General features: G+C 45.3%; 1 protein-coding gene across 1 annotated transcript in view; it reads left to right on the top strand.

Moving 5' to 3' along the window:
- LOC121285856 (hepatocyte growth factor-like) overlaps window positions 1-22,213 on the top strand; it is a 72,667-nt gene that overhangs the window by 44,551 nt on the left and 5,903 nt on the right. The window contains exons 14-17 of the mRNA XM_041202753.1: window positions 4,652-4,726; window positions 6,923-7,066; window positions 11,314-11,420; window positions 12,492-12,637. Of these exons, the coding sequence (XP_041058687.1) occupies window positions 4,652-4,726; window positions 6,923-7,066; window positions 11,314-11,420; window positions 12,492-12,637 (472 nt within the window). The remainder of the gene's footprint in view (window positions 1-4,651; window positions 4,727-6,922; window positions 7,067-11,313; window positions 11,421-12,491; window positions 12,638-22,213) is intronic.

Raw genomic sequence — 22,213 nt, forward strand, 5'->3', positions numbered from 1 at the left:
CCTTCTATGCTGTGAGAATGCCGATGCATCTCTCCCCCACTCCTTTCTAACATTTAAAATAACAGTCACTCGAAGCTTTTCACCTTGTACACAGCAGGACAAATGCAAGAATGCCAAATTTCAAACAATCATAACAATTTATTTTACAGGAGAAAAGGGGTGCTGATTGGTTGGTAGTTTGACTCAGATTGGCCAAGGCATTGCCATGGAGAAAGCAAAAGGAACTAAAGGCTCCCCAAGCTCCCTTCAAAAAAAGGCGCAAGGCTTGAACATATTTGCTTTGCAGAGAATGTATGAATGTACGTTGCTTCTAACAAGCATAAATGAGCCTTGTTACGAGCATGACTGATTTTGTTAGTTTGGTTATAAGTGGAGTTAATAGCGCACAAATGATTGTTGAGCAACTGCTGCCCAATTGCGAAATCACATCTAACAGTCGACATTTGTTTTGGGTTTTGCAAGTGTGGGCTGGTTGAGTATGGTCTTTACTCTGCCTGTTATGATCAGCCAAAGCAACATGCTGTTTGATTCGATCAGCCAACTGTCGGGACATTCGGCTTATGTACCTGACCTACTGTTGATGTGATTCTGCGATTGGAGAGCACTTGCTGAATGATCCTGACTGTGCTAATAGCTACAATAACAACCAATTTAAGATTATCAATTGAGCTTGTTTATACTTGCTAGAAGTGACATAGATTCATACGTAGGGAAACAAAGCAGCAGGTTAGCGTGTGGGGGGGTGGGGCGGTGGATTCAACTTCATGGAAAATTATGAAAAAACTGAAAAGAAAGGAAAGCCCTGGAGAGGCTATTAAAGTCTCCAGAACACAAAATAGTACAGAGGGTTTGGAAAGGTCTAGGAATCTAACTTCAAGCACATCAGATAAAGGGACGACAATGAGAAAGGGGACGGGAAATACAGGACTGAAGGTGTTGTATCTGAATGCGCGCAGTTTACGAAATAAGGTAAACGAGCTTGTGGCACTGATTGAAATTGGGAGGCATGATGTGGTGGGCATCACGGAGACATGGCTGCAAGGGGATCAGGGCTGGGAGCTAAATATGCAAGGATATATATCCTATCGAAAAGATAGGCAGGTTGGCAGAGGGGGTGGGGTTGCTTTGTTAGTAAGAAATGAAATTAAATCAATAGCAAGAAATGACGTAGGGTCAGCTGATGTAGAATCTGTGTGGGTAGAGTTGAGGAACCGCAAAGGTTAAAAACCATAATGGTAATTATGTATAGGCCTCCGAACAGTAGTCAGGATGTGGGGCACAAGATACACCAGGAGATAGAAAAGGTGTTTAAGAAAGGCAAGGTTACAGTGATCATGGGGGATTTCAATATGCAGGTAGACTGGGAAAACCAGGTTGGTAGTGGATCCCAAGAAAAGGAATTTGTGGAATGTCTACGAGATGGCTTTTTGGAGCAGCTTGTGGTGGAGCCCACTAGGGAACAGGTAATTCTAGATTTAGTGATGTGTAATGAGGCAGATTTGATAAGGGAGCTTAAGGTGAAGGAACCCTTAGGAGGAAGTGACCATAATATGATAGAATTTACCCTGCAATTAGAGGAAAAAGCTGGAATGGTATTACGGTTGAATAAAGGCAACTACAGAGACATGAGGGAGGAGCTGGCCAGAATTGACTGGGAGATGAGCCTAGCAGGAAAGACAGTGGAACAGCAATGGCAGGAGTTTCTGGGAGTAATTTGGGAGACACAGCAAAAATTCATCCCTAGGAAGAAGCATACTAAAGGGAGGATGAGGCAACTATGGCTGACAAGGGAAGTCAGGGACAGCATAAAAGCTAAAGAGAAAGCATACAATGCGGCAAAGAGCAGTGGGAAGCCAGAGGATTGGGAAGTCTACAAAGACCAACAGAGGACAACTCAAAAAGAAATAAGGAGGGAGAAGATTAAATATGAGGTTAAACTAGCCAGTAATATAAAAGAAGATTGCAAGAGTTTTTTAGATATATAAAGGGTAAGAGAGAGGCAAAAGTGGACATTGGGCCACTGGAAAATGACACTGGAGAAGTAGTAGTGGGGAACAAAGAAATGGCGGAGGAACTGAATAGGTACTTGGCTTCAGTCTTCACGGTGGAAGACACGAGTAACATCCCTAAAGTTCATGAGAGTCGAGGGGCAGAGGTGAGTATGGTGGCCATTACCAAGGAGAAGGTGCTAGGAAAACTGAAAGGTCTGAAGATGGATAAATCACCTGGGCCAGATGGGATACACCCCAGAGTTCTGAAGGAGATAGCTGAAGAGATAGTGGAGGTGTTAGTGGTGATCTTTCAGGAATCACTGGAGTCAGGGAGGGTCCCAGAGGACTAGAAAATTGCTAATGTAACCCCCCTGTTTAAGAAGGGAGTGAGGCAAAAGACAGGAAATTACAGGCCGATTAGCCTGACCTCGGTCGTTGGTAAGATTTTAGAGTCCATTATTAAGGATGAGATTTCAGAATACTTGGAAGTGCATGGTAAAATAGGGCAAGTCAGCATGGTTTCATCAAGGAGAGGTCATGCCTGACAAATCTGTTAGAATTCTTTGAGGAGATAATGAGTAGGTTAGACAAAGGAGAGCCAATGGATGTTATCTATTTGGACTTCCAGAAGGCCTTTGACAAGGTGCCGCACAGGAGGCTGCTCTGTAATATAAGAGCCCATGGTGTTAAAGGAAGGGGACTAGCATGGATAGACGTTTGGCTGTCTGGCAGGAGGCCGAGAGTGGGGATAAGAGGGTCCTCCTCAGGATGGTGGCCGGTGACTAGTGGAGTTCCGCAGGGGTCAGTGTTGGTACCACAACTTTTCACTTTATACATTAATGATCTAGATGAAGGAACTGAGGGCATCCTGGCTAAGTTTGCAGATGATACCAAGATAGGTGAAGAGACAGGTAGTATTGAGGAGGCGGGGAGGCTGCAGAAGGATTTGGACAGTTTAGGAGAATGGGCAAACAAGTGGCAGATGGAATACAACGTGGGGAAGTGTGAGGTCATGCACTTTGATAGGAAGAATAGAGGCATAGACTATTTTCTAAATGGGGAGAGAATTCAGAAATCTGGAGTGCAAAGGGACTTGGGAGTCCTAGTCCAGGATTCTCTTAAGGTTAACTTGCAGGTTGAGTCGGTAGTTAGGAAGGCAAATGCAATGTTGGCATTTATTTTGAGAGGACTAGAATATAAAAGCAGGGATGTGCTGCTGAGGCTTTATAAGGCTCTGGTCAGACCACATTTAGAATATTGTGAGCAATTTTGGGCCCCCTATTTCAGGAAGGATGTTCTGGCCCTGGAGAGGGTCCAGAGGAGGTTCACGGGAACGATCCCAGGGATGAAAGGCTTAACATATGAGGAATGTTTGAGGACTCTGGGTCTATACTCGATGGAGTTTAGAAGGATGAGGGGGGATCTGATTGAAACTTACAGAATACTGAAAGGCCTGGATAGAGTGGACGTGGGGAAGATGTTTCTATTAGTAGGAGAGACTAGGACCTGAGGGCACAGCCTCAGAGTAAAGGGAAGAGCTTTTAGAACAGAGATGAGGAGAAATTTCTTTAGCCAGAGAGTGGTGAATCCATGGAATTCATTACCACAGAAGTATGTGGAGGCCAGGTCATTGAGTATATTTAAGACTGAGATAGATAGGTTCTTGATTGGTAAGGGGATCAAAGGTTACGGGGAGAAGGCAGGATAATGGGGTTGAGAAACCTATCAGCCATGATTGAATGGCGGAGCAGACTTGATGGGCCGAATGACCTAATTTCTGCTCCTTTGTCTTATGGTCTTATGGTATGGACCCATTCTCTGCAAACAAAAGGAATATGTTCAAGTCTTGTCCCTGTTTTGAATTACCTGGGAGCTTGGGCAGTCTATTGTTTCCTGTTGTTTTCTCCATGGCAATGCTGTAGTGATTCTGCGATTGGGGAGCATGTGCTAAATGATTCTTACTGTGCTAATAGCTACACTAACAACCAATTTAAGATTATCACTTGAGCTTGTTTATGCTTGCTAGGAGTGACATAGATTCATACGTAGGGACCCGTTCTCTGCAAACAAAAAGAATATTTTTAAATCTTGTCCCTGTTTTGAATCACCTGGGAGCTTGGGGAGCCTATTTTTTTTCCATGGCAGTGCTGCAGTGAATCAGAGTTGACTTTCCAACTAATCAACACCCCTTTTTCCTGTAGTATTAATTGTTGTAATTGTCTGAAATTTTTCATTCTTGTGTTTGTCCTGATGAATGCAAGACAAAATGCTTTGGCAGCATGTCTCTTTTCAGCAATATTTGAAAAGAAGATGCTGGAGGAATGGAGCTTTATGTCTACAATATGCAGCTGTCTCATGACCCGCAATGTAACTTGGTCTTGGTGACTATGGTTTACATCCTAGCACCGCTGGCTTCATATTAATAACTTATTATAACTGCAACCTAAGATTGCTAGGCCAGAGGTTTTTATCAAAAACTTCAGTAGATTTCATTGACAAATAATGGAGTATATGGAAATCTCCATTTTGCATCCGCTAATATTCAGATTACTGAAGAAAATGAATAGCCCTTAAATGTATTTCATAATCTGTCAGTGGTGGTAATGAGCTTACTTCTGTTTACCAACTGTTTATTGGTAAATCCTTTCTCTTCCTCTCAGGGATACCCATTTCTGTGGTGGATCATTGATTGAAAGTAATTGGGTTCTCACAGCCAAGCACTGTTTCTCCACATGGTATGCAAGTTTTTTATTTCATTAAACTATTCAAAAGCTCAAGGATCTGTTTGTGGTGGTTGGATGTAGCAGAGTGTAATACCACTAGTGTTCAATGTTGTGGAGCAGAGACAAATCCAAGTCCGTTGTAATTCTTGACCTGAGCTGTTACTTATGGAAGCTGCAGCACATCCTCAAAAGCGGAGGAGGAAATACAGATGAGAGCATCACACCTTAGATTACCCTTGTTGCCTCCTGGCAATGGGTTCATTGCAGTCTGGGGGCAAGCTGTTTCGCTGGTCATTTGGTTGCGAATATTATTGGCTGGACCAAAAAGTGGATAACTTGCAAAAGTGGATACTTAACCCTAAGCATAAACTAATAAACAATAGTTCCAACAGAATATACTACCTCCAGAAATGTAGGTCAGATATAATCCCGTGAGTTGCACAACATGGTAGTTATGGAAGTTTAGTAATTACGTAGCACGTAATAGAACCATAGAACCATAGAAAAGTTACAGCACAGAAGGAGGCCATTCGGCCCATCGTGTCCATGCCAGCCCGAGGACACCCAGGTGCCTTTTCTAATCCCACCTTCCTGCATCCGGCCCATAGCCCTGCAGCTTACAGCACTTAAGGTGCAGATCCAAGTACTTTTTAAGAGTTCAGAGCTTCTGCCTCTACCGCCAACTCGGGCAACGACTTCCAGACACCCACCCTCTGCGTAAAAAAAGTTCTTCCTCATGTCCCCCCAACACCTTCTGCCACTTATCTTGAATCTATGTCCCCTGGTTCTAGAATTCTCCACCAAGGGAAACTATTTTATCCTGTCCACTCTATCTATTCCCCTCATAATTTTGTATACCTCAAGCAAGTCACCTCTCAGCCTTCTTTGTTCTAAGGAAAATAACCCCAACCTATCCAATCTTTCCTCATAGCTACACTTTTCTAACCCTGGCAACATTCTTGTAAACCTCTGCCCTCTCTCCAGAGCTATTACGTCCTTCCTGTAATGTGGTGACCAGAACTGCACACAATAGTCCAATTGTGGCCTCACCAGTGTTTTATATAATTCCAACATTATATCCTTACTTTTATATTCTATACCTCTGCCAATGAAGGAGAGCATTCCATATGCCTTCTTTACAATCTTGTCTATTTGAACTGCTGCCTGTATACTTGTATGCCAAGATCTTTCACTTCATCTACCCCTCTTAGCATATTCCCATTTATTGTGTAATCCTTAAAACTATTTGACCTCCCTAAATGTATGACCTCACACTTCTCTATGTTAAAATCCATCTGCCACTTTATCGCCCACTCCACCAACCCATCTATATCGATTTGGAGATTTTGACTATCCTCTACACTATCCACTACTCGGTATCAGTTCGAGTCTTTAATGCAGTCGACTACATGACAGTAAAGCAATGATAATAAAACATCTTGTGGGCCACAATAGTCAAGCTTTTTAGCATCTATCCTGTGTTACTGACATCAGTTTGTGGTGTTGGAATCCAACAAAATAGTTGGCTGCATCCATGTTTGAATAGTATTGGTTAACAGTGACATGATTAACTGTGTGTCAGGATTTATTTCACTGTGTTATAAGGGAATATCTCAATAACAATTGCCTATGACAACAATATTTTGCGAGTGAGCTCACATCATCTGTATCAATAATCAACCTAGCCCAGGTTTATATTAAATTGATTTTTTATTAAAGTGATTGAATATCACTGTTTGACTGAACTTTCTTTTTTTGCAACAAAGACAGAAAATTCTGGAAAAACTCAGCAGGTCTAACAGCACTTGTGGCGAGAAAGACAGAGTTAACATTTAGTGTCTGTATGACTCTCCTTCAGGACCATACGGACTTGAAACGTTAACTCTGTTTCTCTCTACACAGATGCTGTTAGACCTGTTGAGTTTTTCCACAGTTTTCTGTTTTTATTTCAGATTTCCTGCATCTGCAGTATTTTGCTTTTATTTTTTGCAATTGCTTTCAAGAAGGACGCTAGCTAATTTAGAAAATAATCCCTGCTTTCTCCTATTCAATCATCTTTTCAAATTGTTATAGTATGTTGCTATTTTGTAGACTTGTAGCCTTAGCATACTTCTCTGCATCCAGCATGCTGTAATATTTGGCTGAAGAAAGGTGCCTTGTAGAGGTTGGAAGAGTCTGTCTAACTGGTACATGTGTTTTTGGTTTTAGTAAACCAGACTTGAGGGGATATGAAGCTGTAATGGGAATTCTGAAAGAAGATAAAAGTGAGGAAGCCCATAAGCAAGTGATGGAGATATCTCAGCTTGTCTGCGGACCAGAAGGATCCAATCTTGTAATGTTGAAATTGGCCAGGTGGGTCTCTTAACTGGTGTAGAGTGTTAAAGTTGAAAATTGGCATCTAGGCCAAATTCCATCCTAATTACGTACTTTCATTCAATTTTGCACATTTACAGTTTGAAATCTGTTTGATTCCTGAATGGTGTATGTATAATATTATGAATGTCTTTTCCTTGTGAATCTAGGTGTCAATATGTGCAATTGTTCATCTGCTGGCTTCTTGCTATTTCTAGAATTCTCTTTATACAGAGATTCAGTGAAGCTGTTAAGCTGTGAAACCAGAGACCACTCAATCTTTTTAACTGAAAATTGGACAAGTATTTGAAACAAAGCAAGTTAGAAGGCCCTGGAGAAGGTGTAGAATTAGTTTTGAATTGTCCTAGCAAAGTGCCAGCACGAGCATGATGGACCAAATGGTCATCTTCTGTATTTATAGCTTATAGGGAGCGATTTTCATCTTGTCACCACCCCATGTGTGCCTAAAAATAAGATAGCAGCAGGCCCAAAATTATGTGGGGGTTTGGCTCACCAACTTGTCCGCCTGCTCCAAATTTCAGACCTCAATTTAGGCTGCCAGAGCTTTCACCAGAAGGAGGCAGGGCCCTCATGAACAGAGAAACATAGAAAATAGGAGCAGGAGTAGGCCATTCGGCCCTTCGAGCCTGCTCTGCCATTCATTATGATCATGGCTGATCATCCGACTCAATAGCCTGCTCCCGCTTTCTCCCCATATCCTTTGATTCCTTTTGTCCCAAGAGCTATATCTAACTACTTCTTGAAAACGTACAATGTTTTGGCCTCAACTACTTTCTGTAGTAGCAAATTCCACAGGCTCACCACTCTCTGGGTGAAGAAATTTCTCCTCATCTCAGTCCTAAATGGTCCACCCTGTATCTTCAGACTGTGACCCCCTGGTTCTGGACTCCCCCACCATCGGGAACATAATTCCTGCATCTACCCTGTCTAGTCCTGTTAGAATTTTATATGTTTCTATGGGAGCCCCCCTCATTCTTTTGAACTCCAGTGAATATAATCCTAATCGGCTCAATCTCTCCTCATATGTCAGTCTCGCCATCCCAGGAATCAGTCTGGTAAACCTTCGCTGCGCTCCCTCTATAGCAAGTACATCCTTCCTCAGGTAAGGAGACCAACACAGTATTCCAGGTGTGGTCTCACCTTGGCCTTGTGTAATTGCAACAAGGCATCCCTGTTCCTGTACTTGAATCCTCTCGCTATGAAGGCCAACATACCATTTGCCTTCTTTATCGCCTGCTGCACCTGCATGCTTACCTTCAGCGACTGGTGTACAAGGACACCCAGATCTCGTTGCACATTCCCTTTTCTCAATTTATAGCCATTCAGATAATAATCTTCCTTCCTGTGTTTGCTATCAAAGTGGATAACCTCACATTTATTCACATTCTACTGCATCTGCCATGCATTTGCCCACTCACTCAGCTTGTCCAAATCACACTGAAACATCTCTGCATCCTCCTCATAGCTCACCCTCCCACCCAGCTTTGTGTCATCTGCAAATTTGGAGATATTACATTTAGTTCCCTCATTTAAACCATTAATATATATTATGAATAGCTGGGAACCCAGCACCGATCCCTGTGGTATCCCACTGCCTGCTATTCAGAAAAAGACATGTTTATTCCTACTCTTTGTTTCCTGTCTGCCAACCAGTTTTCTATCCATCTCAATACACTACCCCCAATCCCATGCACTTAATTTTACACGCTAATCTCTTATGTGGGGCTTTGTCGAAAGCCTTCTGAAAGTCCAAATAAACCACATCCACTGGCTCCCCCTCATCAACTGTGCTAGTTACATCCTCAAAAAATTCCAATAGATTTGTGAAGCATGATTTCCCTTTTGTAAATCCATGCTGACTCTGTCTGATTCTGCCACTGTTTTCCAACTGTTCAGCTATTAAATCTTTTAAAATAGACTCTAGAATTTTCCCCACTACCAACGTCAGGCTGACTGGTCTATAATTCCCTGTTTTCTCTCTATCTCCCTTTTTAAGTAGTGGGGTTACATTAGCTACCCTCCAATCCGTAGGAACTGTTCCAGAGTCTTTCGAATCTTGGAAGATGATCACCAATGCATCCACTATTTCTAGGGTCACTTCCTTAAGTATTCTGGGATGTAGATTATCAGGCCCTGGGGATTTATCAGCCTTCAATTTCATCAATTTCTCCAACACCATTTCCCTACTAATATTGATTTCTTTCAGTTCCTCCTTCTCACTAAACCCTGTGTTCCCCAACATTTCTGGTATGTTATTTGTGTCCTCCTTTGTGAAGACAGCACCAAAGTCAGCCATTTCTTTGTTCCCCATTATAAATTCTCCTGTTTCTGTCTGTACATACAAATCAGGTTCACAAATGACCCAATTAAGGCTCTAAAACCATTTTTGTCCTTACTGATGTTGCCACTACTAATTCCTTAACCTGCCATAAACCACAAGTTTAATAGTGCCAGCTGTTAAGGGAAAGCTGGAAAAAGGTATTGTTAACATTTTGACAGTGATTGCATGTGTGATTTGAGCCATAAATATTTACAATATTTGATTTCATTGCTTCTATAGATCCTGCAAAAATGCTCCCTGTCACTATAAACTGCTGCTGACTTTCATTCTACACACTCCTGATCATTCAGGTGCCACAACAATTGACAATCACGTTGGATTTCCTGCCCTCCATATAAGGACTGTGACTGGTGCTGACAGCTGGCATATTCCAATGATCACGAAGCTTGACCATGGAAATTGATCAGGTCTCCCACTTTGTATCCAGTGGGTGGAGTGGATCCCTCACCCCTCTCACCCTATTAAGCGCCTCATACAACAATAGCCCCCAGACGATTCTATCATTTCCTGAAAAGATGTCCATGAGGTTGCTGTAAAACAACATGTTTCATTAAGTGAACCAAATCAAAGACTGATCTGGACCTCCAAATTGCACTGAACCTTGGCACACGTCCTCTGAATTAACTTAGGGATTACAATATTGTATTGTTCCCTCTCTCTCTTTCTCTCTCCCCCTCTTCCTTCTCTCCCCCTCCCTTTCCAACTCCTCTTCTTCCCCCCTCAACCTTTCCACCTCTCACCTCTCTTTCTCTCCCCTATCTTTCTCTCCCCCTTCTCTCTCCCCTCTTCTCCTCTTCCCTCCCCTCTTCTCTGCCCCCACAGCCCCCAATGCTCCCCTCTCTGATCCCCCCAATCTGAACCCCCTCCTTGCCCCCATCCCCCTCTTACCCAACGCTCTCTCCCCCCATCGCGCTCTTTCCCCCTCCTCACTCTCTCCCCTCCTCGATCTCTCCCTCTCCTCATGCTCTTCCCCTTCTTGTCCCCCTCACTGTCTCACCCCTCCCTCTCTCTCCCTCTCTCACCCCCTCCCTTTGTCTCACCCCCTCTCTCTCACCCCTCTCTCTGTCACCCTTCTCTCTCTCGCCTTCTCCTCTCTCTCTCTCTCTCACCTTCCTCTCTCTCTTTCACCTCTCTCTCTCTTGCCCCCCTCTCTCTCTATCTGTCCCTCCTGCCCCCTCCCTCTCTTTTGCCCTCCCTCTCTCTTGCCCTCCCTCTCTCACTGTCTCACCCCACCCTCTCTCTGCTTTGACCCTCGCCTCCTCTCTCCCTTGCCCACCTCTCCCTCGCCCCCACCTCTTTCTCTCTCAACCCCCTCCTCTCTCTTGCCCCCTTTCTGTTTCACGCCTCTCTCTTCCTCTCAGGGAGAACGCTGATTCTGTGAGATTTGTTGGCACGTTAAAAGCAGTTATGTTGGCCAGAAATTTCGAGCCCTCCTGTGGCGTTGTCCCCTGTGCCGTGGCCGGTGAACCATTGAAACCTTTGTTCACATTTGTGGGGCCAGCATGATGGGCTGGAAAATTGCAGCCCTTGTGTGGGACAATGCCCATGAGAAACCTGATTAAACACCATCCTTGTCAGAAAATGGCCGCCTTGGCTAATTGAAAGAGCAGTCAGAGTTGAAAGGACGATGGTGAAAGCTGCTGCATCAGCTGCTGTCTACTGGAGGAACAAACAACTGGCAGAAAATAACAAAAAGGATATTAAAGGAATTGAATTTAATCAATCCAAGTTTAGGATTGGAAATTTGCACAGAAAATCTCATGACAAATATCTCCTGAAAAATTTTTTTTTAAGACTGTTTTTGGATATTTGACACTTTCACAGAATTGAAACGTGCACTGCATTAACTGTCCGCTTTAATGCTTTAATCTGATCCTTTTTCCAGACCAGTAAAATCAACTGATTATGTTCACTGGATTAAGCTGCCTCTATCTGAATGTGTCATACGTGAAGGTGTCTATTGTAATATTTCTGGATGGGGAGAAACCAAAGGTAAATGATCAAGATTTGAACATTTTGAGGGGGAGAATATTTCCTACAGATTTGGGTGGTGTGATCTATGTTGGATCATTTAAGTTCATCACTGCCTAAAAGCAGGTCCCTTGACTTTGACTCATAAAATATGCTGAGGGTAAATTGGCCCTGTGACCAAGCATCTTCTCTTTATTTTGTACTTGTTTCTTGTTGCTGCATTCTGCTCCTGTCCTTTCCTATTAGACTCCTGCAAAGCTTGAGCAAACTTATACTATTCCCCTCCTGCGGGCAGCTCATTAATTCATTTTTTAAACCAGTGGCACTAAAGGCACTACTCATGTCATGCCACTAAATCTAAACAGTTTTAATTAGTCTCTCAGTGCCGTTAATATATTATTCGTATTTATGTATGTATTTTGGAAACTCGATAATGAGGAAATCTGCTTAAGCCAGCCAAGTAGAGTCTTAAGAGTCTGAAATTTCAAGGTTGGAAGCTATTGGGGTACGTTGTCATCTTCACTGCCTGAAGAGTGTTCCGGTCAGCTGGATTACAGAGGTTTCATAGAACGTGGCAGATATTCTTCGTTACATTGACATCAATGGGCTGAAAAATCAGGCAGGTTCTATAAAGTATCTGGGAGTTGACCTGCCACACATTACCACTCACCCATCAAAGGCAAAATGTACACCAATATGTCTCTGTTCATCACTGGAGTATAGGCAGGATGAGAGCACAATGCTTGTTTCCACTATAATTGTAGCAGCACAATCCAGGGATAGTTGGTTGAACCAGCACAAAATATGGTGGGATTTTAAACGTGAGTTACATCCAAAACCTCTTGCATTCATGTTTCCCACGATCTTTTACACTCATTCAAGATTCGGTGCCCCAGCTATAAAACTGGCTATATCCCAGGTCCAAATTCTACAGATTGCGCTTGTCCTGGAAGGCACTTCATCTTATTTTCTTAGCTGTACAAATAGTGGTAGGCATGTTTTTTAAATTTATTTCATATCCAGATATGTTTAATTTAATGTCCAGCATGCATTCGGTTATCTTAAGCTTTGTTTTTCCCATTTCTCTTTTAGGTACGGGTTATGAAGGCGAACTAAAGGTAGCCCAGATTCCAATAGTTGGAAATAAGAAATGCAATGAGTACCATCAAGGAAAAGTCCAAATTAATGAATCTGAAATCTGTGCGGGAGAAGAAAAGGGCACTGTTGGTACATGTGAGGTAAGAGAAGCATTAAAAGGATAAAGAACTTAAGGGCAAGTGTACGCTGATTGTCAAATGCCTCACAGTATTTTAAAGAAAATAAACACAAGGTGGCATATGCTTTAGTTAATCTGTTCAATGTTAACCTGGTCTACCTGCAGGGAAAGCCCATCCTGATGCATTTAGTTGGCAAAGCATAAATCGCATAACAGAAACTTACTGGGGAGAATTATCATGATGTTTGTTACATTTGTGAAATTTGCCTGGTGAAAATAATGAGCTGGGTAATGCCATTGCTGCATGTTGTTGGTACATCTGGTGGTCTGGGAAATGTGGGCCATGGTCTTCCTCCACTGTTGACGAAGGTCAGTACAAATTTAAATCAGGAGAGTGTGTCTCTAGAATACTTATTTTTGACTATCATTAGGTTAAAATATTTGCCCAATTTTGTAGTTTTTCTTTTAGTAGTTTAAATTATGCAGAGCTGTATGAGCTTTATATATATTTGAAAGTTGCATTGGTGGTGTCCAAGAGATGAATGACTGTTGAACAGTAACTAACTGAATGTCAAGTCTTGGACCTGCACTTGAAATTCTAGCTCCAGATCCTGCGTATCAGTCTAAAATAATTGGTATGGATATAGTTTTATGTATATTTTATAACTTAGTTAATGAGATGTCTTGGAATTAAGATTAAGAGATTATAGGGGCTGTTTTGGAACTCCAAGGAAGAAACCACATGTCTATGCTAAAAAAAACTTTTACCAACACCCTGATAGAACTTAACCAATTCACTAATGCTCATTATTATTCTGAGTTCTATGGGTGGTATTTAACGGAGGCAACCCAGGTGCTAGCCCCTTATGGGGAAGAGCCAGTGAAAGCCCCATGTTGTCTCCTCTTGGGAAAGCCCACCAAATTAAGTATCAATCAGGCACTTAACTGGGCAGCAATGGGCCTTCCCGAGGATCAAGAACTCTAGGGCCAGAGCTCTACTCCTGCCAAGAGTTGCCGGTCAGTCAGAGGCCCTCAGCTGTACAATGCTTGGCAGCCCCAAATGGAGCAGTCACCCGAGGCCCAGGGTCACTGATGGATCCAGGCCACAGGTGACAGATGGAGGTCATGTTGCGGGGAGGGGGATCAGCAGCAAGGGCATGAGGGTGGCCCTCAGCGCACACCCCACCTTCCTGATGGTCGGTCCTTCAATCAGGTACTGAGTGCCTTTGAACAGTGGATCCCCTCTGGAAGCCCAAAAGAAACCACGACAAATTTTGCTTTCCGGGCTTCCCACATGGTGAGTGCCCTGCCTGCTGCTGGGTGAATACCAGTGGCAGTAGGATGATGCCCTTAAGTGGGCATTGATTTCCCACTTAAGGGCCTCAATTGGCGATGGTGCAGGAAGGCTGTTCACAAGCCTTCTTGTCTGATTTAAATGCTCCCACCACCAAAACTGCCTCGGGGGAAGGACATTAAATTTCTTGCACTGAGTACGTTTTACAGTAAACTCTTAACTGTTAGCCATCTGAACATGAAGCATTCTGCCAATGAAAGAAAGGTGACCAGATTTTAGCAGAACAACTGCCTTAATTCACCACTCAACTAAAATAGCTACGTTACAAGTACAAGAAATCATATTTTAGTTTTGAGGCAGCAAGTATGTTTTCTTTTTGTCTCTGTGGCAAATTGGGAGGGGTGTGCGTTGCTAGGATGACCAAGAATCATGACTGAAATTTAAGTTCTGAATTGAAGGGAGTAATCTTCTGTACACAGCTCTGACACAGGAGGGCCATTTTGACAGAGCTTCAGCATCATAAAACTGAAAACCTCTTGAAATCTAAATGTAGGAGAATGCTTTGTGCATACCTCATTCTGTATCTTGTCAGCAGTTTGCTATAAGATGGGCGATATCAAGTGGCTAGTCTTGCCAGTCTTCGGTTTAAAAGCTTGTTCACTTTGCATGGAACCATCATCTTTCTAAAAAGTAATGCTATTTTTTTTGCTGAGACAGAGGGTGAAATTGTCTGAGAATCGCATTAAATGCGGTAGTGGGTGTGTGAAACGTTTGTCCCACTGGTCCTAATGGCAGGTTTTCACACCGTCTTGTCCCCTTCCCACTTCATTATTTATGCCGTCATGGGAAACACTGTTTCACTGGCAGGCTTCCTCCAATTCGCCTGCCGCTCTGTTGCCTCGCCGGGCACCATACTTGAACTGCAGCCATGCACGCAACTCTCAATGCTTGCAGCCCAGGACTGCTGCACAGAAGACATGGCCCCAAAAAGCAAGAAGACTCCAGCCCGCCACTTTTTGACGTGCCCGGATGATCCAGTGTGTGGGGGGATGATTCCGGCGAGCAGGCAAGATGATGAGATGCAAGTGCATTGAAATTAGGTTCCCGACGTTGGACAGTGGGAAAGGCAGCCCGCCATTGATGGGCGGAGTGGACAATCGCAAACTGGATTCATGACAGCGTAGAACTGATTTTTGGCCTTTTCATCATATTGTCCACTCACCACCACCACAACGCCCAACGCCAATGGAGGCCAGAGCATTGACAATACATGTAAGTTGAAGGTGTGGTAGTTACTGTATCAGACAATGTTGTGTTAAATTAACATCTATTGATGAAGTCTTTTACTCTTAATTGTAATTGTGTTCTGTTATGCTGATTTATAATGCACTAAAGTGATGAGGTGCAATCGAGAAGTGGTAAAGTTCACTGACTTAACATTTTTGGGGGCGGGCAGTGGAGGGTGAAGTCTGAAGTCTGAGCTCATGGGGCACTATCCCTACACTCTGACAGCCAGAAAAAGCTGGTGAAATAATAAATCCTTTTCTCTGATGGTGAATTGATGACTACGGGTGGAATTTTCTGTTTTTGAAACTAAGGGTAGTGGCTGGCGGGTTCTGCGACGCATATCCCGCTGCTCAGAATGGCGGGAATCACACCTGATTCTGTGCCAGGATGCTTATTAATTATTCACAGATGAGTATCTCACTGAATCACGTGGTGGGTCAGGAGCTGATTCTTCTGCCCCTCCATTAACTGACGAGGTCAAATGTCTGGGTGTCATCTTTAAATGCCACACATCTCACTCTCTCTCTCGAGCCCAGCTATCTCCAGGAGACTGTTAGAGATGTTTGCCAACCAGAGGAAGAAGGCTGCACCCCTCTTCTGCCACAACACCCTCCAGACCTAGATAAGAGGAGTGTGTGCACGTAGGGTTGTGCTGTATCCCAGGGATGGCTCCAGAAAGCATTCCAACCTCACCTCTCTAGCCTGGGAGGCCATCACAGAGGAGGTCAGCACAGCTGGCCATGGCATCCAAAACGCCATCCAGTGCAGGAAGAGGATGAATGATCTCATCCAATCTGCGAGGGTAAGGTAATCCATCAAGCCCTCCAATATCAAACTCTCATCATAGCATCATATACTCAAAGGGCTACGCTCTTTATGGATCTCTCACAACCATTAGCAGGGCACATATCACCACTGATTGTCTCACAGTGACTTTCACATCACCACCACCATCCCATCTATCACGCTGCTCACCTCAGCCATTCTCAGCCCCTCCTGGGGATGGCTCACCACACACAGGGGGCATGCATATCTCCCAACCTGTGCCCCACCCCTTCTCATTACATGCTTCTCTCTTATCTTCATCGAGGGCAAGCTTGCCTACAACAGGCAGGAAAGATCGCAGACCGGGGGAGGGACGGCCGACATCCTTGTCCTCACGGAATTCGAGGAGGATGCCGCCGAGATCGCTGGGGAGGACCGGGATCGCTCTTGTGGGGATGAGGAGATCAGATTGCCTCAGCAACATGGTATGGATCACACCTCCATCAGCTTATCACATCCTGACATTCACAGTGAGTGACATGCGATCTTATAATCCGCAGGCTCATAAACTAACACTCTTCTCTTATAGGCACCAGCAGATCGAGGCCCATAAGGCTGGCCAACATAAGTCCCAGTCTCCAGGCCACATCAGGTGAAGAAGCTGAGAAAGAACCATCACAGCACCCACCCACGCTCTCCATCAGCGCAGGCACAGCTTGGTGGGCACTTGTTCCAGATTAGGCTCGGGCTCACCTACTGGAGAATGCCTCACTGGCACGGCCCTGCAGCAGTCAGAGACAGGCACAGTACAGATCTCTGGCACTTGGGGGGCTGCTGGAGACCACTCGCTCAGTCTGAGTCAGATGTTGACCCTCTGCAAGTGGCTGCCAACTCAATGCTGGGGATGCAACAGGCAACGGAACATCAGGCAGAGATTCGACAGCCGCTCAGCAGACTAGAGTGAACAATGAAGGAGTCCATCTGCGTTCTGTCTGATGCAGTGGCTGCAACATGCGAGCACCTCGAGGTCACCGTGGGAAAGTCAGCAACCACCATGGACACCTTAGTGCAGCAGATTTTGCCAGATTTGCGCTTGGCCCTGGACTCCATGGCCACACACCGAGGTTTAGCCATTGTCAGGAAGATGTAATAATTTTCATAATGTTATTGGAATTTATTATTAAGTAGAGTACTAGAGTAATAATGGGGTCGGTGTGTGTGTGTGACTTAATTGAATTAAAGGCAGCTGGTCTGAAGGCTTTGTTGTAATAGAAGATATGCTAGGTTTGAATGTTAAATAGGTAAACATAGGAGTAAAGGGAACATCAGCAATTTTAAATAAACCAGGCTACCTTGAATTCAAAGAGGAGTGAAATATTGGGCAGAATTTTCTGCCTGTCGGGTGGGCAGGCCCGACCCAATCAACGGCAGGCGGGGAGCCGATCCCTGCCGGAGAAGCGGGCCCCGCCGCCATTTTAAATGGGCAGGCCAATTATGGCCCACCCAGCGTGACATCCGGTGGGAAGCACCAGGCGCTCTCTGTGCGGGCAGGGGGGATTCCCCACTTGCGAGAGAGCGCTCTTTCACGCATGCGCACGAAAAAGCGCACATCTCCCTGAGGCTAAGTGCTGTCTCAGGGAGATCATTGACAGTTGTAAAAACATTAAAAATAGAAAAAAAAATCCTTAACATGTCCCCCTCATGTGACAATGTCACATGAGATGAGACATGTTCATAAATTTCACTAAAACTTTATGAAACTTTTAAAATCCCTACGTGAAGCCTTATCCTATCGGTGGATGAGGTTTCATGTTTTTCCAATCCCTGACGGGGCTCCTGGCCTTCCCGCCAACCTTAAGGTTGTTCGGGCAGGTCTTTTAATTGTTTTAATGATCCTGTCCATGGCCTCAATTGATCAATTATTAGGTCGGCGGGCGCACAGCTGAATTTGCTGCGGGCCCGCCTTCCTGAAGATTTAAACGGGGTGGGGTGACGTCGGGGGTTCCACCCAACGTCATCCCGCATCATTTTACGCATCGACGAGCGGGCCCCACCCCCTGCTCACCAACAGCAAAATTCAACCCACTGTTTATTTTCCCCAAAGACTACTGGTAAAATTGGCACAATGAGAGATTTTTATTATTAGAAAGGTAAAGTCCAAAGATATAGTGAAGCAATGGGAATTTGCATTCAAAGGGAAAAATATGGTTAAAGGAGAGAAGACTGTGCAAGGAAAGACATTCTAAGATCTAAAACAAGTGTGAAAAAGCCTCCAGTACCTACGCCTTAAGCTGCTGTCTACAAAGAACTGAAGTTAAGAAAACTCACTTTGAATTTGACTGTTTCAGGGTATGGTGTTTCTTTGCCTGGGTCTTTTAAAATCTATGGACAGAATTTTGCCCTTGGTGTGCGGGATCGGGGTGGTAGGAAAGCCGACCACCGCCTACTATTGGTAGTGCACCGCGATTTTAGGCGGGCGGGCCAATTAAGGCCTGCCCAGTGTAAGGTGAGGTTGCGGAACGAATGCGAAGGGGCGGGCGGGGGTGGGTACTCAATATCCGCCAGGTCCAATGTCTACCTGGCAACTGATTCAAATGCGCCCTTGGTAGTCCTCGGAAGCCTACCACCGAAGGGCGCGGACCTCACGTTGGCGCACGACCTGTCTGTCATCTCTGCATGCTCCTGTCAGGGTGCATCAGATGAGGGCAGCAGCTGCTCCATCCCTCTGCCAGTGACTGTGGCATTTGATGAGGCTGTGGCGACTGGGGAGATGCCAGCCTTGGCACTGGCAGTTCCCTCCCAGGTGGGGCCAGCACAGGCTCCACGGGCCAGAGAACAACCGCCAAAATCATTAAGGCCAACAAGACAGCAGAGTGAGCAGGCTGTCTCCAATGCCCGTGCCAGCAAGGGGGAGCATCTAGACATAGCACCTGCAAGCAAAAACTTAAAGCACCTTAATCACAACACTGGCTGATCATGGGTGATCTTTGGTTTCCCCATTTTTCTGTTCAGTGTTTATTGGTGTGATGGAAAACACCTGTCAATGTTAACTTATAGGATGTTTGCCAGGCACCAATTAATTAAATGTGTTTTTGTGTAACTGGCCTCTGGATGCTTCATTTTGTTCTGCAGGTGCAGGGTAAGCCATGATGTTATGATGGACATGTTTCTCCTCAAACTCTGTGCCATTTCAACAAAGTTTATGTTGTTGGCCAAGGAACTGGTCCTTTCAGGGATGGAGTATGGAGCCTGCAGCACTGTCATGTGATGGTGGCTCTTTTTGGTAGGCTCGCTGAAGGAGCATTGGATCAAAGTGTCCCGGGTGTCCCTGCCTCTCTGGAGGTTGCCCAGGTCAGTGTCTATCCCCTTAGCGTTATCCTGACTATGCTCATCCTCAGACTCACTACTGAACTCATCATCTGTTGCCTGTGCAGCTGTGTCAAGATCTTCTTCCTCCACTGGGTCCCCCCTTTCCAGTGCCAGATTGTGGAGAGCGCAGCATGCAACCACTATCAGTGACACATGATCTGGGGGGTATTGGAGTGCATCTCCTGAATGGTCCAGGCATCAGAAGTGCATCTTGAGAAGACCGATGGTTCTCTCTACCACCTGCCCTAGTGGAGGCATCACTCCTGTTGTACCACTGCTGGGCCTCTGTTCTTGGATGGCGGAGAGGCACCAGGAGCCACCTTCTGAGGGGATAGCCCTTGTCACCCAGCAGCCATCCATCCAGTCGGGCTGGAGCACTGAAGAGCCTCGGCCCCTGGGAGTGTCTCAGGATGTAAGCGTCATGGGAGCTGCCAGGTACCTTGCATAGACTTGCAGAATCAGCATCCTGTGATCACACACTATCTGCACGTTCATGGAGTGGAAGCCCTTCCTGTTAATGAAGGCACCCGGCTCACCTGCTGGCGCCTTGATGGCCACAAGTGTGCAGTCTATAACACCCTGGACGCGGGGAACCCAGCAATCACTGTGTGAAGCCTCTGGCTCGCTCTGCCTGGCTGGCCTCATCCTTAGAGTAATGAATGAAAGTCAATGCACGCCTGAACAGAGCATCTGTCACCAGCTTGACACAACTGTGGACAGCTGAGTGGGAGACTCCACAAATGTCCTCCACCGAGCCCTGGAAAGAGCCGGAGGCAATGAAGTTGAGGGCCACCGTGACCTTCAGCGCCACTGGCATGCAGTGTCCACCCACACAGTCAGGGCTGATCTCAGGGCCGATTCTCTGACAAATTGAGGTCACTGTCTCCCTTGAGAGGCGGAGCCTCCTTCGGCATTGCACCTCAGACAAGGTAGCTGCATCGCCACCTGTAAACCCTGGCAGCAGGATAGTGGTGTCTTCTGCAGCTCCTTCCGCCTTGGGCTTCCTGTTGGTACTACACCCCTTGTGCCTGTGCCTGTCCTCCCACAGGTCGCTCCCCTGGAGGCTGAGTGGGGCCACCTGGCCTCCTCCCCCTTCTGGCTCTCTCTTCCTCCTCAGAGGAGGTGCCTCCAGCGGAGACCACAATCCCCATTCCCAGGTTAAGGGAAGGTTCTCTGATATCTGGAAGGCCCCAAGTGATATGAATCCTCCAGGGCCTGGAAAACAACACTGAGTCCTGAACTGAAGCCTCTTATTTCTTTCAATGCAGCTCTGAAGCGAAATGAAGATGTCCTGTTCACACAAGCAACCAACAGCAAGTTATGTCCTAAACTACAAACTACTCACATTTACAAGCCTCCTGACCCCTCTTATCCCGCCTGTGGACGAGGTTTTTGAAGTTGTGGCCTGCCCACCTGCCCGTTTAGCCCTTGTGATGGCCTGAAAATCACACGGGCTACGTAAAGTCCGAGACAACCGGTGTCTCAAGGGCCTTAACTGGCCACTTAACTAATGGCGGAAGCGCCTCCGTCTTCATCGCGTGCCCGCTTACCAAAATATCGCAAGAGTGTGTGTTGACGTTGGCACGCTCAAATTACGTCAACGCGCTTTATTTCACGCTCGGGCATGTCAGGCATGCACCTGCACGCCGGCTAAAAATTCTGGCCTACGTGTCTTACTGTTGCCTTAGCGAAAGTATAACTGGGGGTTAGATTAACTAGGGGATTTATAAATTATCATTTAGTAATGTGTAGATCTGTATGTATACTTAAAATCATTTCTTCTATTAATAAAGGTTTAATTTAGTTTTGTAAGGATCCTATAAGACTTGGTAGACTTATTACTACTGAATTCAAGGGACGCATCTCAAAATTTATGCAAATTGAAAAACAGTTGTGGCAGTTGTTTCAAGTTTTCCTTTGGTATTTAAGTAGCTCAGCATTTACCATTAATTGTGCCATAACACCATCCTTCAACTCAGTGATAGTGTTGCTCTGTGAGCTTCACATTCATGTGATGTCAACTTCACCAAAGGTAGTTTCCGTACCCTGTGTGATGTCAGGTAGATGTTAAGATCTTTATTGGAAGTGTGTGCTTAACGTGTTTGTAACCCTTTTTCTTCATAACACATCATTGTGTGAGGGCAGCTCAGCAGCCTTGAGGGATTTGTGGTAGTTGTATCTCCTCAGTGGTAGCATCAAAGAACAAGGACGGGTCTCTGTAGTTTCTCATTAATGTGGTAATGACTACATCAAGTATGTTTTCACAGCGTTCTTGCTGTTGAGTCAACTCTCACTTCCCAGAATGAGCCCATACAGGGGGCACTGCTGACCTTCTTAGAGATCATGGCCCAGGTGAATCATGAGGCTAGATGGTGCAAGTCTAAATCCTGAACTAGCTCTCGATGTGACAAGTTGGACATTCCTTTCAATTTAATGGAATGGCATTCAGAGCCAAGAGAAATGTGGCCAGCCCCCTTTGCCTTCACTTTTTTTTCCTCCTGGAATCTGGTGCCAACTGAAGTGGCACTGGCATCTCCCACATCTTGCTTCCTTGATGGCATTGTCCCCTGGAAGCTGACACTCATTACCCGCTTGAGGTTCCCGGGCTGCTGATCTTCATGCTCTGAGGTGCTCTCATCCTCCTCCATTTCTCCCTCTGCCAAGGGATCACCCCTCTGCACTACCAAATTGTGAATGGTATAGCACACAACGATGATGCGGGAAACCCTATCGGGAGTGTACTGTAGTGTGTCACCTGAGCAGTCCAAACATCAGAAGCACATCTTCAGAACCCCAATGGTCTGCTTGGTTAGGGACTGTGTGGAGCTGTGAGCTGCGTTGTACCTCTCCTCCATAGCACTCTGATGCAAGTGTATCATGACC

The sequence above is a fragment of the Carcharodon carcharias genome, chromosome 13 (assembly GCF_017639515.1).
Source record: "Carcharodon carcharias isolate sCarCar2 chromosome 13, sCarCar2.pri, whole genome shotgun sequence".
NCBI classification, from domain to species: domain Eukaryota; kingdom Metazoa; phylum Chordata; class Chondrichthyes; order Lamniformes; family Lamnidae; genus Carcharodon; species Carcharodon carcharias.